The sequence below is a fragment of the Eutrema salsugineum genome, unplaced genomic scaffold, assembly GCF_000478725.1.
Source record: "Eutrema salsugineum unplaced genomic scaffold, Eutsalg1_0 scaffold_14, whole genome shotgun sequence".
Lineage (NCBI taxonomy): Eukaryota > Viridiplantae > Streptophyta > Magnoliopsida > Brassicales > Brassicaceae > Eutrema > Eutrema salsugineum.
Window position 1 is genome coordinate 5,876,463 of NW_006256877.1, and position 16,268 is coordinate 5,892,730.

The 16,268-nt window shown below is 36.8% G+C and overlaps 2 protein-coding genes across 2 annotated transcripts; one reads left to right on the plus strand and one right to left on the minus strand.

Annotated features, from left to right (window-relative positions):
* Positions 1 to 6: 6 nt before the first annotated feature.
* On the plus strand, positions 7 to 2,652 carry LOC18022762 (LEAF RUST 10 DISEASE-RESISTANCE LOCUS RECEPTOR-LIKE PROTEIN KINASE-like 2.1). Its single transcript, XM_006405724.2, has 2 exons — positions 7 to 1,215; positions 1,298 to 2,652. Exons 1-2 carry the CDS (start codon positions 903 to 905, stop codon positions 2,389 to 2,391), a joined length of 1,407 nt encoding a protein of 468 aa, XP_006405787.2. The 5' UTR covers positions 7 to 902; the 3' UTR covers positions 2,392 to 2,652.
* A 6,870-nt stretch (positions 2,653 to 9,522) lies between these two features.
* Positions 9,523 to 12,457, minus strand: LOC18022763 (protein ABHD17B). The gene is made up of 5 exons (XM_006405725.2): positions 11,745 to 12,457; positions 11,056 to 11,092; positions 10,726 to 10,962; positions 10,602 to 10,649; positions 9,523 to 10,169 (listed from the first exon to the last, which is right to left on the minus strand). The coding sequence occupies exons 1-5, from the start codon at positions 12,059 to 12,061 to the stop codon at positions 9,768 to 9,770; spliced, it is 1,041 nt and encodes a 346-aa protein (XP_006405788.1). The 5' UTR covers positions 12,062 to 12,457; the 3' UTR covers positions 9,523 to 9,767.
* Positions 12,458 to 16,268: the final 3,811 nt, after the last annotated feature.

A 16,268-nucleotide genomic window follows, 5' to 3' on the forward strand; every position in this document is an offset into this window, starting at 1 on the left:
TTCTACCATACCTCTCGGCTCTGTTCTTTACGCGTCCGGGTTCCGACAAGTCTTGGTCGTCTCCCAATTTCACTTTCTCCGTCTCCTTTGTTCCAGCGTCTTCCCCTGGTTCCTTTCTTGCCGCTGTTTCTTTCGCTGAAAACGTTCCCATATGGTCCGTAGGAAGCGTTGACTCTCGAGGATCTCTTCGTCTTTTCCCCTCTGGCTCACTCCGCCTTATCAGTGGCTCCAACACCACCGTCTGGGACTCTGGAACCGATCGTCTCGGCGTCGTTTCCGCATCAATCCAAGATTCCGGTAACTTTTTACTTCTAAACAACCGAAGCATCCCTGTCTGGTCTTCCTTCGATCACCCGACAGACACGATCGTCCAGTCGCAGAATCTCACCGCCGGTAAGGTTCTCCGATCTGGTGATTACTCGTTTCAGTTAGAGAGAAACGGGAATCTCACGCTTAGGTATAACAATAGCATAACTTACTGGAATCAAGAGCTACCTTCCTCCTTCAGCTCGAACCTATCTTCCCCTAGCTTAGGTTTACAGACTAACGGAGTTCTTGTGATCTTTGATTCAACTCTCCCTCGCGGAGCTGAAGCTGTTTACAGTGAAGATTACGGTGAAGGTAGCAATAAGTTTAGGTTCTTGAAGCTAGGCGATGATGGGAATTTGAGAATCTATAGTTATGATACTAGGAACAATGGCCCTGTTGCGGTTCAGTGGTCGGCTTTGCCTAACCAGTGTCTTGTTTATGGATATTGTGGAAACTTTGGGATTTGTAGTTACAAAGGTACCAATCCAATTTGCTTGTGTCCGTCTTTAAACTTTGATCCTGTTGATGCGAATGATAGAAGAAAAGGGTGCAAAAGAAAAGTAGAGCTAAGTGATTGCTTTGGCAACACAACCATGCTTGATTTGGATCACACTAGTTTGATTAAAAACCTAGATGACCCAAACTCGGAGGTTTTCTTTGTGGGTAGTTCGTCTTGCAGGTCGAATTGTCTTGTTGGCAGTTCTTGTCTTGCGTCTGTCTCTATGTCTGATGGGTCCGGAAATTGTTTGCTGAAAGGACCGGGTTCCTTCTTCACCGGGTACCAGGGCTCGTTGGTTTCAAGTACTACTTATGTTAAAGTGTGTGGTCCAGTGTTGCTTAATGCGCCTTTGATTGAAACAGAAGGCAACGATAGTAACTCGATGTGGAAGTTAAAACTCATACTTGGTACCCTTTAGCTCAATCCATTTGACAATACTCTTTATGTATTTAACACCTAAGTTTAAAGCCTTGTTTTTCTAAATCGCAGGAGTGTCAGCAGCTTCGATTGTGATTATCATTATTATGGTCGTGGTGATTGTGAGAGCAAAGAATGCGAGAAAAAATTATTGGAATGACGAAAACATTGAAGAAGTTGTGATGTTGAAACGATATAGTTACGCAAGAGTCAAGAAGATGACAAACTCATTTGCACATGTTCTCGGGAAAGGAGGATTTGGAACTGTCTATAAAGGGAAGTTACCCGAAGGAAACCAAGATGTTGCAGTGAAGATCTTGAAGGAGTCAAAGGGGAACGGAGAAGAGTTCATCAATGAAGTGGCTAGCATGAGTAGAACATCTCATGTTAATATTGTTTCTCTTGTTGGATTCTGTTATGAAGGTAACAAGAGAGCTATAATCTACGAGTTCATGCCAAATGGATCCCTCGACAGGTTTATTTCCGAGAATATGTCAACAAAGATGGACTGGGAAAAGTTATATGACATTGCGTTAGGTGTCTCTCGTGGCCTAGAGTATTTACACAATCGTTGTGTATCAAGGATTGTTCATTTTGACATAAAGCCGCAAAACATACTTATGGACAAAGATCTTTGTCCCAAGATTTCAGATTTCGGTCTTGCTAAGCTCTGCAAAAATAAAGAGAGCATCATGTCAATGCTAGATGCAAGAGGAACCTTTGGATACATTGCTCCTGAAGTGTTTTCAAAGAATTTTGGAGCAGTTTCACATAAGTCAGATGTCTATAGTTATGGGATGGTGGTTCTGGAGATGATTGGAGCAAGGAATACAGAAAAAGTTGAAAATTCTGGATCCAACAACAGTTCAGTGTACTTTCCAGATTGGATCTATAAGGATTTTGAGAGGGGAGAAATAATGAGGATTTTTGGAGATCAGATAACCGACGAAGAAGAGAAAATTGCAAAGAAACTGGTGTTGGTTGGTCTATGGTGTATTCAGACCAATCCATATCATCGTCCAGCAATGGTAAAAGTCATTGAAATGATAGAGGGGAGTATAGAGGCTATCCAGGTTCCACCTAAACCATTATGGTGTTTACCCACATTTAGAGTTCCAGAAAGTGTTGAAGATAATAATGAGACTTCAAACTTCAAGCTTCTCTAGCCCAAGTCGGGTTGGAAGAGGTACTCTCTATGGTGAAGATACTTTATGCTTTTCAAAAGAAGAGAGTGGATCTCTTACAATTTGTTGAGGTCTTGAGGTATTCTTGTAGGTTGTTCTTATAATATTTCTGATTTAATAAATGCTGATTCTATGCTTATGAGACGATGTTTTTTTAAACTATTTCTATTGTTTTTTCGGAAAGGATACAAGATACTTTGGAAGAAAGCAACATGAATTTAAATGACGCAAAATTAAGCTAGCAAGGGGTAGGTTTAGTTTCGAGTTGCCACGATCACCAACGAATTTATTTTTGTAAGTTTCTTGTTCAAATGTTACAACTCGATAGGGTTTCAACTATGACGCCATGTATCAAACATGTTCGATATTAGGGGTTATCTTTCTTCTCTTTTTTTTTTTTGACAGGAGATATTAGAGGTTACCTAAGTACTTAAAGCCTTGTAGTTATATATTTAAGATGATATTATTTGGATAGTATTAATCCGAGTAATACATGTATCCTAAATCGCATGCATAATGAATGATGAGTAATTTCTGCCAAGAATGAATAGGCTCGTCCAATTCTTGGTGTGTTACAAGTTGAGGAAATCATATCTCTTTGCCTATAATGGAAATTTAAATTTTACCAATATTGGAGTGGATTGGTTTATTCTGTTGTTCTGGTTTTCTTTAGCTGGTTCAACATTGTAAATTAATTGTAATTAGTTTGGTTTAGATCGGTTAGCTTCTTAGCAACTGTATATAAGTGTAACCAGATGAGATTCAACAATCTAATGAGAAAATATCTTTTCCCATAACAAACTTTTCATCGTCTTCTCCATTTTCTCAATCAACTAATATGGTATTAGAGCCATCCAAGCTCTAAATTCTGGTAATTTCTTCCGATTTGAGCTTCATTTTCGACTTCTTTGGTTCGATTTGAAGCTACAATGGTGTCTTTGAAGAATTTACCCCGTCGTTCTACTCGATCGAAAGCTTCGACGAGTTCAGCTCGCAAATCGACTCGATCTCTTCCGATGTTGCAGATCTTCCGAATACTCCTCCGGTGGCTCCAGCTCAAGTTTCCGGAAACTCGCGAAGCTCTGCACTCTATGAATCACAGGATCCGAGTCAATCTCCTTACTATATGCATAACGCAGATCATCCAGGTTTGCAAATCATCTTTCTCAAACTTGATGGTACGAACTACGATGATTGGAATGCTGCTATGTGTATCGCCTTAGATGCTAAGAATAAGATAGGATTTGTTGATGGATCTCTTCCTCGTCCTGCTGAATCGGATCCTATATTCCGCATCTGGTCTCGTTGTAACAGTATGGTGAAATCCTGGCTGTTAAACTCTGTTTCTCCTCAGATCTATCGTAGTGTGTTGCGAATGAATGATGCTACAGATATCTGGAGAGATTTGTATGGTAAATTTTATATGACAAATTTGCCAAGGACTTTTAATCTCACACAAGAGATACAGGATCTACGTCAAGGCAATATGTCTCTTTCCGATTACTACACTACTCTGAAAACCTTGTGGAGCAATCTGGAGAGTACTGAAGAACTTGATGAACCCTGCACATGTGGGAAAGCTGATCGTCTGCAACAGAAGGCAGAGAGAGCTAAGATTGTAAAATTTTTGGCTGGTCTCAATGAATCTTATGCCATCATTCTAAGACAGATTATTATGAAGAAGGTCTTACCAAGTTTGGCTGAAGTTTACAATATCTTAGACCAAGATGATAGCCAGAAAGGTTTCTCAAATGCGATGCCTTCTGCAGCTTTCCAGGTTTCTGAAAACGTTTCTCCTGGTGCACAGCAAGAAATGATTTGCTATGTACAATCTGGTCCAAACAAAGGTCGTCCTATTTGCTCATTTTGTAACAAAGTAGGTCACATTGCCGAACGTTGCTATAAGAAGAATGGTTTTCCTCCTGGATATGGTCAGAAGAATAAAGCACCTGACAAACCTCCGAAACCTTCTACTTCAGTTGCTGCTCAGGTTGCTACAGCTTCTCCAATTGACTCTGGAGGCAACAGTACAGAAGACTTTTTGACTAAGGAGCAGATACAAAACTTCATTGCTCTCTTTAGTTCACAACTTCAGCCTAAATCTGCCACTGATGCATCTTCTTCTACGCCTGCAACAAATCACTCTGGTATTTTCTTCTCTCCATCTACGATGAATTTTGTTGGTATACTCACTGTGTCCAATCATACATTGTCTAATACGACATGAGTGATAGACTCTGGAGCAACAAATCATGTTTGTCATGACAGGACACTATTTGTTTCAATAGATACATCTATTGCAAACTCAGTGAATCTACCAACAGGATCTACAGTGAGGATCAGTGGTATTGGATCAGTAGTGATAAACAAACATATCACTCTCAAGAATGTTTTGTTTATCCCTGAATTCCGTTTGAATCTGATAAGTATCAGCTGCTTGACTACTGATCTTAACTCCCATGTCATCTTTGATCCAAATTCTTGTGAGATTCAGGATCATACCAGGGCTGTGATGATTGGACAGGGTAGGAGGATTGGCAACCTTTATGTGCTCGATGTTCAAGCTCCATCAGTCTCAATCAACTCTGTTGTGGATATTGGCATTTGGCACCAAAAACTCGGCCATCCTTCCTTTGCTCGTCTAGATACTATCTCTGAAGCTTTGGGCACGACACGTCTCAAGAATAAAGGAGCAGCTTACTGTCATGTTTGTCACTTAGCCAAACAGAAGAAGTTGTCTTTTCCCTCTCTGAATAATGTTTGTAATACTCCATTTGAGCTGTTACACATAGACGTATGGGGACCCTTTTCAGTTGAGACAGTTGAAGGTTATAAATATTTTTTGACCATTGTTGATGATAATTCAAGAGCCACATGGGTTTATCTTCTTCGTACAAAATCAGAGGTTTTAACTGTGTTTCCAACATTCATCAATCAGATTGAAAACCAGTATGATAAACGGATCAAGGCTGTACGATCAGATAATGCGCCAGAGCTTAAGTTCACTGAATTATTTCAACAAAAGGGCATCACATCTTTTCACTCATGTCCAGAGACACCTGAACAAAATTCAGTAGTGGAAAGGAAACATCAGCACATATTAAATGTGGCAAGAGCTCTTATGTTTCAATCCGGAGTGGCTTTATCACTATGGGAAGATTGCATTCTCACTGCTGTCTTCTTAATCAATCGGACTCCTTCACCATTACTCTCCAACAAAACCCCATTGGAGATTCTAACTGGTAAAGCTCCTTCTTATGATCAGATTAAAACATTTGGATGTTTATGTTATGGATCTACTTCTCCAAAACAGAGACATAAATTTCAAGCAAGAGCCCGTGCTTGTGTGTTCTTGGGATATCCGGCTGGCTATAAAGGGTATAAGATCATGGATTTGGAGAGTCATCAAGTCTTCATTTCCAGGAATGAGGTGTTTCATGAAACCATTTTTCCCATGCTCCAAGGTCCAGCTTCGGAACAATGCATGGAATTCTTCACACCACGAGTCTCTTTGTCCTCAGATATACCATCCCCTAAATCACCACCTGAAATCTCCACTCCTTCCCCATTACCAAATTCAGTTTCAAATACTCGACCAAGAAATTTACCTGCCCACCTCCAAGATTACCATTGTTATTCTCTTGAAAACAATACTGAATATCCCATTTCTTCTTCCTTATCTTATGAGAAAGTATCTCCTAATCATCTCTCCTATATCAACTCTATCACCAAAATACCTATTCCTCATTCATATGCTGAGGCAAAGGATTCTAAAGAGTGATGTGAAGCGGTTGATAAGGAATTTGGTGCTATGGAATCAACTCAAACTTGGGAGGTTACATCTCTACCTCCGGGAAAGAAACCGGTGGGTTGTAAATGGGTTTTCACAGTAAAATTTTATGCAGATGGTACTCTAGAAAGGTATAAAGCACGGCTGGTTACGAAAGGTTTTACTCAGAAAGAAGGACTGGACTACACTGAAACGTTTTCCCCAGTTGCCAAACTCACTACAGTGAAACTCTTATTGAAAGTCTCTGCTTCGAAACAATGGCATCTTACACAGTTGGATGTTTCTAATGCTTTTCTTAATGGAGATTTAGAAGAAGAGGTTTTCATGAAACTTCCAGATGGATATGCTGACAGGAAGGGGGCCTCTTTGCCTCGTAATGCTGTTTTACGCCTCAAGAAGTCCATTTATGGTTTGAAACAGGCATCGAGACAGTGGTACAAGAAGTTTTCATCAGCTTTACTTGATTTGGGATTCACTAAAGGTGATGGTGATCATACTCTATTTGTCAAAGACTGTTATGATGGAAACTTTCTTGCAGTGCTTGTATACGTGGATGATATTGTTATAGCAAGCACAAATACAGAGTCTGCATCTCGACTCACCACAGCCTTAAAGCGATGTTTTAAACTTCGTGATTTGGGAAATCTGAAATATTTTTTGGGTTTGGAAATAGCTCGCAACTCTGCAGGGATCTCTTTATGTCAAAGAAAATATGCATTGGAGATCCTTACATCAGTTGGAATGCTTGGTTGCAAACCAGTTTCTACGCCAATGGTCCCAAACCTCAAGATTTCTAAGGAAGATGGAGATTTACTTCCTAACAAGGAGATGTATCGAAGTCTTGTAGGTCGTTTGATGTATCTTACCATCACAAGGCCGGATATTACCTTTGCTGTAAACAAGCTGTGCCAATTCTCATCTGCTCCTCGCACTACTCATCTCAAAGCTGTTTACAGGGTTCTACAATACATTAAGGGGACAATTGGTCAAGGGCTGTTCTACTCTGCAGATTCTGATCTTAATCTCAAGGGTTTTGCAGACTCTGATTGGGCTGCTTGTCAAGATAGCAGACGATCAACTACTGGCTTATGTATGTTTCTCGGATCCTCCTTGGTCTCTTGGAAATCTAAGAAACAGGACACGGTATCCCACTCATCTACGGAAGCGGAATATCGAGCTCTGTCTCTAGCTTCTCGGGAAATCACTTGGTTGGAGAAGTTACTTGTTGATTTGCGGATCCAGATTCCTACACCAGTATTATTCTCTGACAGTACCGCAGCTATTAACATTGCTACCAATCCGGTTTTTCACGAGAGAACTAAACACATCGAGAAAGATTGTCATGCAGTTCGTGAAAGATTGGACAGAGGGCTTCTTAAGACTCTACATGTGCGTACTGAAGATCAGGTAGCTGACATTCTCACCAAGCCACTCTTCCCTCATCAGTTTGATTATCTAAAATACAAGATGAGCATTCTCAACATTTTCGAATGCACATCTTGAGGGGGCCTATTGGAGTGGATTGGTTTATTCTGTTGTTCTGGTTTCCTTTAGCTGGTTCAACATTGTAAATTAATTGTAATTAGTTTGGTTTAGATCGGTTAGCTTCTTAGCAACTGTATATAAGTGTAACCAGATGAGATTCAACAATCTAATGAGAAAATATCTTTTCCCATAACAAACTTTTCATCCTCTTCTCCATTTTCTCAATCAACTAATAACCAACTAACAACAAACTTGACAATCCATTCAGACTAATTGGTTTGGGGCTTCTGAAACTCCCTTATCCAAGACTCGTCTCAGTAGGGTCAACAGAGACTTGTCCAAAGTCCACTATTCAAACAAAAGTGTGAAACAGATGACCTTTCCTGCTTCTTGGCTTAATTTCCTTCTGTAGAGTTTTTGTTTTCTATACTTTTCCTCTTCTAAACAATTTATCCAAGAAACGGTGATGGATTATACGGAAATAAGGTTTAGTTTGGTGATATTGTTCATGTTCCTTTTTCATAGCCTACCTTGTTCTCTAAGCAACCCAGCTCTCTTGTCATGCGACTCTGTGTTAGAGTGTGGAAACATCACAGCGAAATTCCCCTTTTGGGGAGGAAAATTGTGGCGTACCTTGTGGTCATCCATCTCTGAAGCTTAGCTGCGACAGAGTTTCAAACAAAACCTCTCTAAATATCTCCAACATCGTTTCCAATGTCCCTCACATAAACAACACATTCAAAACTCTTAAACTTGCTTTACACGAGAGGGGCTATAGGATACATTGCTCCAGAGTTGTTTTCGAGAATATAAGGAACCATGTATAGCTGTTCGACTTTTTAAGCTCCAATTCCCTATTAAGTATGATATTGTCCGCTTTGGGTCAAAGTGGCAAAGCTTTGTTTTTAGGTTCCTTTCCAAAAGGCATCATATTAATTACTTTTTGACATGACTTATATATTAGACATTCTTTATCTAAACTTCCGATGTGTGACTTGGATTGATATCCCAACAATCCCATCTTCAAGCCAAAACCACACAAACCTGTGGCTTCTCCACCTTTTTTTAAAGCACATGTCCAACTCTCTATTAGTATGATATTGTCTGCTTTGAACCCAAGTGGCAAAGCCTGCACGGATTTGTTTTTAGATTTTTTCCGAAAAGACTTCATACTAATTACTTTTTGACATAACTTATATATTATACATTCTTTGTCTAAACTTCTTGACTTAGATTGATATCTCAACAATAGCTATGGAATGTTGGTTCTTGAGATGTTCAGAGCAAGAAACAAAGAAAGAGTCGAACAAGCAAATTTCGAACAACAGCTTGGTTTACTTTCCGGGATTGGATCTACAAGGATCTTGTAAATGGAGATTATCCAAGGCTTCTTGGGATGAATTAACTCAAGAAGAGAAAGATATTGCGAGAAAGATGATCATGGTTGGTCTTTGGTGCTTTCAGTTCTGCCCATCAAATCGTCCATCGATGAACAAAGCTGTAGAGATGATGGAAGGAAGTTTGGATTCTCTGAAAGCTCCTCTTAAGTCTCTTTTGCATATGCCAGTGCAAAATATTTTTGAGACACCGCGGGCATCATGGTGAAAGCTCAATTTACTCAGAAGTATGATAACCTACAAAACCACAAATATATCCAAATCTGGTTTTGAGTTATTGTCTAAACTAAAATCGAAACTGTTTTTTTTGGTATTGTTCAAGCTCTGTTTTGAATATAATAATGTTCTCATTATTTCCTTTTGGTCTAAGTAATAAGTTAGTGTATACAAGGCACTAAATTGTTGTATATATCAGATTAAACCTGTCAAAGTAGTCAGTCATTACAGCATTTTCGTATCATGACAAAGTTACATCCAAATATGAAATCAAGACTTTTGAGTTTTGATCTGTTTCTGTCAGAAAATACATACAACAAACCTGAATAAACAACATAACCACACACATCATAAAATTTATGCAGCAACATATCAAAAGGCTTCAGAAGAATAAACAAAAATACATGGATTACATAAACAGGAGTTACAACAAATACCCTGTTTTGAGCGATGGCTCGACCCTTTTTATGTCACCAGACCAGACCTTTTTTTCTTCTAAACCTATCAACGCTCATCCGAGACTTCTCGGGTTTACTAGTCTTCTTAGATTTTTCCAGCTGACTGTCTACACTGTTTCTAGAAACTTCCGGAAGGCAGCAGCCTAGTTGAAACGTATCAGCACGTCCGTTTTCTGAAGGCTTGCTCGGGTTTTTGGTTGCATCCGTTGCTGCAGCAGTCTTGTTTGAGCCGTTTCTTGGTCCCTTGGTTTTGGAAATCGATATTACAAATTTCTTCAGATGTTTTATGAACTCTGGATAGAGTTCTAGATTGCAGTGTCCTCCTCCAGATACCCATAAAGGGTCATACTTCTCTTTGGAAAGTTCCCAAAGTTGTTTTCCATGAGACCAATCAACTACTTCATCTGCAGTTCCCTAAAAGACCAAACAAAAGAGATAAAAAAACCTTAGTGATAATGTCACTGATTTGTTTAAGACAGAACACAATGATAGTAATTGATCCCATAAGAGAAGACAGATCATTCTCTATTGGAAGATTACTTTTTTTTTTTGGTTAGTAAAAAACAGAGAAAGTTTAAGACACAACACATTGATTTATTCAGCTAATGAGAAGTGGCCCCATAAAAGAAGACAGATCATTCTCTCTATTGATGGCTACCAAACTAATCTTTCCATAAATTCAACAACTTGAGTATCACCAAACATTTTCTTATCAAATGGTCCTATTCACCTACAAATTGTGATTCTTTGCAAGAATCTGTGGAGGGAGGCAATGGATGACAACTCCATTCATCAATAATGTGAAGATTAAAGGAAAAAGAAAAATCAGAGATGAGCATCACTCACATGGATTACTAAGACAGGACAGGTAACAGCAGTGATCTTGTCGATGTTCTGAAACGAGGAACTGTGCGTGTAAGCATTTATACATGGAAAAAGGACAAATATGGAAGAATGTGTGCTAAATTACCTTGTAAATGTCAAACCAATATGTTCGTTTAACCGGGTACAAAACTCTCATCCCAGACAGAATAGGACTGTGCAAAACCACCCCTCTTAAATTAGGCGTGCGTGAAGCTAAATCAATCGTGGGTCCGCTACCAACAGACTGACCATATAATATCAGTTGATCATCTTTTACCCCATACTGTTCTTTGAGGCAGTTATATGATGCATCTATATCAGCATATGTGTTACACTCGCTTGCCTGATTCAAGTAACATACTTTTATGCATCAGAAACAATACATCGAGTCTATAAAGTTTCGTTATTTCGAACTGAAAAATGTTAGAAAGCTCACCTTTCCAGTGGACTGGCCATAACCAGAGTAATCATACCTGTAAAAGGAAAAACCAAAACGACAGATTAAAAGAACTATCAGCTACTCAACATTGGATAACAAACACTTAAAGAAACGACGCAAGCAAAACAAACACAAGCAAAAGTAACAATTTTTCGAGTCTTTACGATAATAGAGTAGATGTAGAGAAATGCATATAAGTCAGATGTTAATACATTAAGCAAGTATATGTATATGAACATATACAAAGTGCATTCACAGACTCCAAAATTCTTCTTATGACACAGAGGAAGAGTATGACTGATACAGTAGCAGTAAAAAAAATTGGCATTACAAGATTCCAACTATTTCTATAGAAATGCCAAAACATTTGGGGAAAAAACTTGATCTCAGACTTATTAAATGGAGACTACATTGAAATTAATTCTTTGGGTCAACAAGTCCCAGAATGTTTTGCTATAATCACATAAGATTTGTCATTATATGGTAACATTTTCTGACTAAAAAAAAAACAAATCTTCATAAAATCACCAATCCAAAAACGCAAGCTTTTATTCAATTTTACAATTGGCAAAGAGAAGTCAAATTTGGAAAGAAAAATCCAAAAAAAAACCCCAAATGTTCCGTTCTAATAGCATCAAAGCCCTGAAATTGAAGCTCTTTGAAAGAGAGAAAGAGAGAGTTTTTACCCCATGAGATTAACACGGAGGCGATTGCTAAGCTCGACGAAAAGCTCAAACATCTGACCCAAATCGGCGGCGTTTCCATGGGAATACAGAAGCGTACCATTAGCTTTTGGGTGCTTCACATAAATCGCCACGATCTCGTTTCCACGACGAGTTCGTAGCTTCAGAACGTCAACGTCGTCGCGGCGAGGAACCTCGGTTATGTACAATCGGTGGTCAACGGAGGAGGAGCTATTATCGTCGGATATTAAGCCGTAAGACGGTGGTGTTGGCGGGAAAAAAGCGAATTTAGCGGCGATCGATGAAGTTACTCCTCCCATGGCGATTTTGTTGATGATGATTCTCTTATCATCACACACCAGAACCACCTCTTACTCATAAATTACTTTACCCTCTTTCTTTCTCTTTCCCGATTGAAATTACAGAAAACCCTAGATTTTTCTCCTTTTTAGGTTTCCGAGATCTTAAGGAAAAAAAGAAAGGAGAAAACGACAGAACAATGAAAAGGAGAAGTGGGAGATAAAGAAGGAAAAGTGAGATAAGCTTGGCAAGTTGAAAAAGCAAAGCGGAGAGGAGAAGAAGAATTAGATTTGAGATTTAACGTTTCGAAGACGGTGGCGCGTGAGATAAATAAGCGGCGCGTGTTGGATGAGACCAATAGACGTGAAGTGTCTCGTTATAAAAATCGGCAAAAAAATATTATATCAATCGTGCTTGTCTCGAAAATGGCCGTTGTGAGACGCAGCTTTCAATTACATTTAATATTTCATTTCTTGTCAACATTTGTTTTATTTGTTTTTGTCAACATTTTATTATATTTTATTTTCGTAAGAATCAATTGAGTTAGCTAATCCAAAAAGAAAAAAAAAATATCCATTTGTGTTATCAAAGCTTCGCGTTAGTCGGCCAAAAATATAAATAAATGTTTAATTAATTATTGAGTGACATTATTGTTTAGAAATTAGATAAAGAAAGTGTATAACACAAAATTCTGCTCTGTAAATGATTCAAAAACACATAATTTTTATAAAATTTTTTTAAAAAAATTTAGATGTAATTCAAAAACATTAAGAAACCTAGTAGCAAATTTTCTTCTATGTCTTAACATTTACACCAAAAAACAAAAACAAAAAAATTCTATGTCACGTTTTTAATTATTAGGGAAGAAGAAAATGAATGATTTCTATTTCTTTAAATTTGTAATTAATTTATTTTAAAGATAAGAAAATACCAGATATATCTCTACATTTTCAAATTATTCGTTTATTAAATTTTCAAAAAAACATATTACATTGCATTTTTAAAACGGAAGAGGCACTTCCATGCTTGTATTATTCTTCAAATTAATTAGCTTTTTCTATTTATTTATTAATTAGAACATGTGATGAATCCTTACTTTTTTTATTAGTTTTACTTCTTAATTTCCCTTATAAAAAATGTTTTCGTTTTCCCAATAGACTTTTTTTTTATTTCCATGCAAACTACATAATAATTATAAAGGTGTTTCTCTAATACTTTTTGGGGACTTTGTAAGAGTTGATTCGTTGTTGGGATTTTCTATGTTTGGAAATGTCTTTTGTGAGGGTTAGTCAAAAACTTTTTTTTTGAATTGGTTACCCTTTCGAGTATTTCTTTTGCTTGTTTAGTTTACCTCTTCTATTATTTATCTCAGAGAAAGTCGGTGTAAGAGATTCACGGTGGCGGATTGCAACGATGATTAAACCGCAGTTTATAAGATAACATTAAGATTTAGATTTAGCGGAAAACAAAATTTATAGTTTCGATGAGATTTAAGAAAAAGATTATTAATGTTTAGATTTTTATAATTCTATGATGATTTATATATGAAACATATATTTTCAAATGAAGGAGATGGACATTGTTGTTATGGATAATGATTATCCATTTTTATATTAAAATCTTATTTTTTACCGACTTCGAGTGATAAGTCACCGCTTCCTTATTTGTATAAATACATGTTATTATGCGTGTAACGTGAAGGAAGTAATAAGAAGAGAAAATCATTTTTCTCTCAACTCTCGTGTATTTCTCCCTCTCCTTTCTATTGTTTAATATAATATAACTAGGTGAAATTCCGCGCGATGCACGGATTTACGAAGTCCATGAAACTGAGTACTTATTTTTTTTTTATAATATCAAAACGCTATTGTATTATAAAAACTTTTAATTTTGGAAGAACATTCATAGTCATCAAATTGGTTAGTTGGATAATTGTATTTTAAAAAAATTCATTAATTCTGCAAACACCATTACTGTTTTGTATTCTATTTGTTTTATGTTTGATTCTCGACAAACAATCATTAATAGGAAAAGAATAAGTAAACTAAAATGTCATTTAATAAATAATTAAATAAACCATTTAAATAGTAAAACTCTAAACCTTAAAAAAAAACTATTGTTTCCTTACATTCTGAAAGACGGCTTTGTATACAACGTTCAAAGTTTTGGTTTGTGGCTGACCCATTGTATCTGTTATCAGAATCTTCAAACCAGCTCTTGAAGTAACATGTGATATAGCCACATAAAGTTGTCAATGGGAAAATAGTGGTTTTGGTAAATACAAGCCAACCTTTTGCAAAGTCTGTCCTTGACTTTTATTGATAGTCATTGCATAGGCGATAGCTACCGGAAATTGTCTACGCCTCATTCTAAAAGAAAATCTTGTCTCTGTAGGGGAAACAAACATTTGTGGGATCAAGACCATTTGACCAATATATTCTCCAGTTATGTGGCTAGCTTGAATAACATGTTTGGCCAGCTGTGTTACCAAGAGTCTTGTTCCATTGCATAAACCACCTCTAGGGTCAATATTCCGAAGCAACATAATAGGTGTCCCTATTTTCAATTTCAATTCATGGTTTGGCAATCCTAAGATCTTAATACTATTAAGATATTCCTGTGTGTAAACTTTCTCGTCAATCTTGCCCTTATCAGAAGTATCGATGCTGTCCGAGCTTAAATATGTATGTTCCTCAGCTAGAAAAATGTTTTACGAAGTTCAGTTGATCACATTATGAAGCTCATGTGTAAGATTGTATGTATAAAGCGTTAAATATGTTTACCTTTTATTTCTGACAACATGTATTCGTTTATTAATCCCACGTCTGCATTTCTCGGCTAAGAATTGTTCTGTCTTGAAAAAATTTTGGATCTCTTTCCGATATGTATGAATCACCATACACTTCTCTTACTATCTCTTTAACAGGATCAGCACATTCTTTTATCAGTAAATCGTCAGGGATTTCAATCTCTGCTTCATCGTTGTCAGTCGAAATAATTTTGTTGTCTCCTACATCTAAAATCCCCTTTGAAAAAGCCTCTAGCTCATTAACATTATCACCTCCAACACCATTTTGAAGCCTCATATTCTTGGTTAGTTCTAAAGTTGTACAACTGTCCCATAAAGTAGAAGAATTTATGGTAGCCATAAGAGTTTAGGTGCTATTACCTCCTACAATAACAGGCAATATTTGCTTGAAATCTCCTCCGAATACAATGACTTTCCCACCAAAAACGTCATCATTTTTTAGTATATCACGCATACTTCTATCCAGAAATAAATGTTGTAAACTAAAACTAAAAATAATTAAAAACAATTATTTAATATATACATAATAAAATAAAGCAAATCCAAAAAGGAAACACCATCTAAAATTAACAAAATATATATTTACTATTGAGCTCACAAATCAATTGAATTAAGACAAAAGCGAGTTTTTCGTCTTTACATAATTGTTTTTCTTCTTTATCCTTTTTATCTTTTAATTTTTCTTTTTTTTTTCTTCATCATCTTCCATCTTTATCTCTCCTTCTTCTCTCACGTTTTCTTCTTAGTTTTCTTTCATTTTCTTTTATTTATTTTTCTTTCTCTTCTTCATTCTATATCTCTTTTGTTACTTCTTATTCTTTAAGTTTTTTTTTGGTCACATCTTCTTCTTGTTTTCTGTTTTCCTCATCTTCTTCCTATTTTACTTCTTCTTCTTCTTCTTCATCGCCTTTATCTTCTTCGTTCTCTCCGACTTTATATTTTTTTATTTTCTTTTATTTGTTTATATCAATTAAATATATGTACTTGAAAACTTTAACTATTTCTCTCTCCTCATTCATATGTCCACCCCTCTTTTAATATTTATCTCTCATTCTCTCCTTTCCCCCTCATCCTAAATTTATATATATCATATGATTTAGATAACTACATTTAAAATAAGAAGTATTTCGAAAATAAAAAATAGGAACACAAAAATATGAGCTAACATAGATTGAACATCATGTACCTATAAGGTTAACTCTCTCTACCATTTCTCTCTCTCTCTCTCTCTCTCTCTCTCTCTCTCTCTTTCTCTCCCTCACACTCTCTCTCTCCATCGACATGTCCCTAAAGCATCTATATGTCCATGAAAGCTTTAACTCAATTTCTCTCTGTCTCCCCTATCTCCAAATTCATCACCCATTTCCCCTTCTTATTCTTCAATATTTTTTGTCTTGTCATAATTTTTCTTATTATGA

Excerpts from the sequence above, each read along its gene's own strand:
- LOC18022762 (XM_006405724.2), top strand. The coding sequence starts at position 903 with ATGCTTGATTTGGATCACACTAGTTTGATTAAAAACCTAGATGACCCA. Across the intron at positions 1,216-1,297 it reads GAAGTTAAAACTCATACTTG|GAGTGTCAGCAGCTTCGATT; the intron begins GTACCCTTTAGC and ends TCTAAATCGCAG.
- LOC18022763 (XM_006405725.2), bottom strand. The coding sequence starts at position 12,061 with ATGGGAGGAGTAACTTCATCGATCGCCGCTAAATTCGCTTTTTTCCCG. Across the intron at positions 11,093-11,744 it reads CTCCGTGTTAATCTCATGGG|GTATGATTACTCTGGTTATG; the intron begins GTAAAAACTCTC and ends TTCCTTTTACAG. Across the intron at positions 10,170-10,601 it reads GTCCTGTCTTAGTAATCCAT|GGAACTGCAGATGAAGTAGT; the intron begins GTGAGTGATGCT and ends TTGGTCTTTTAG.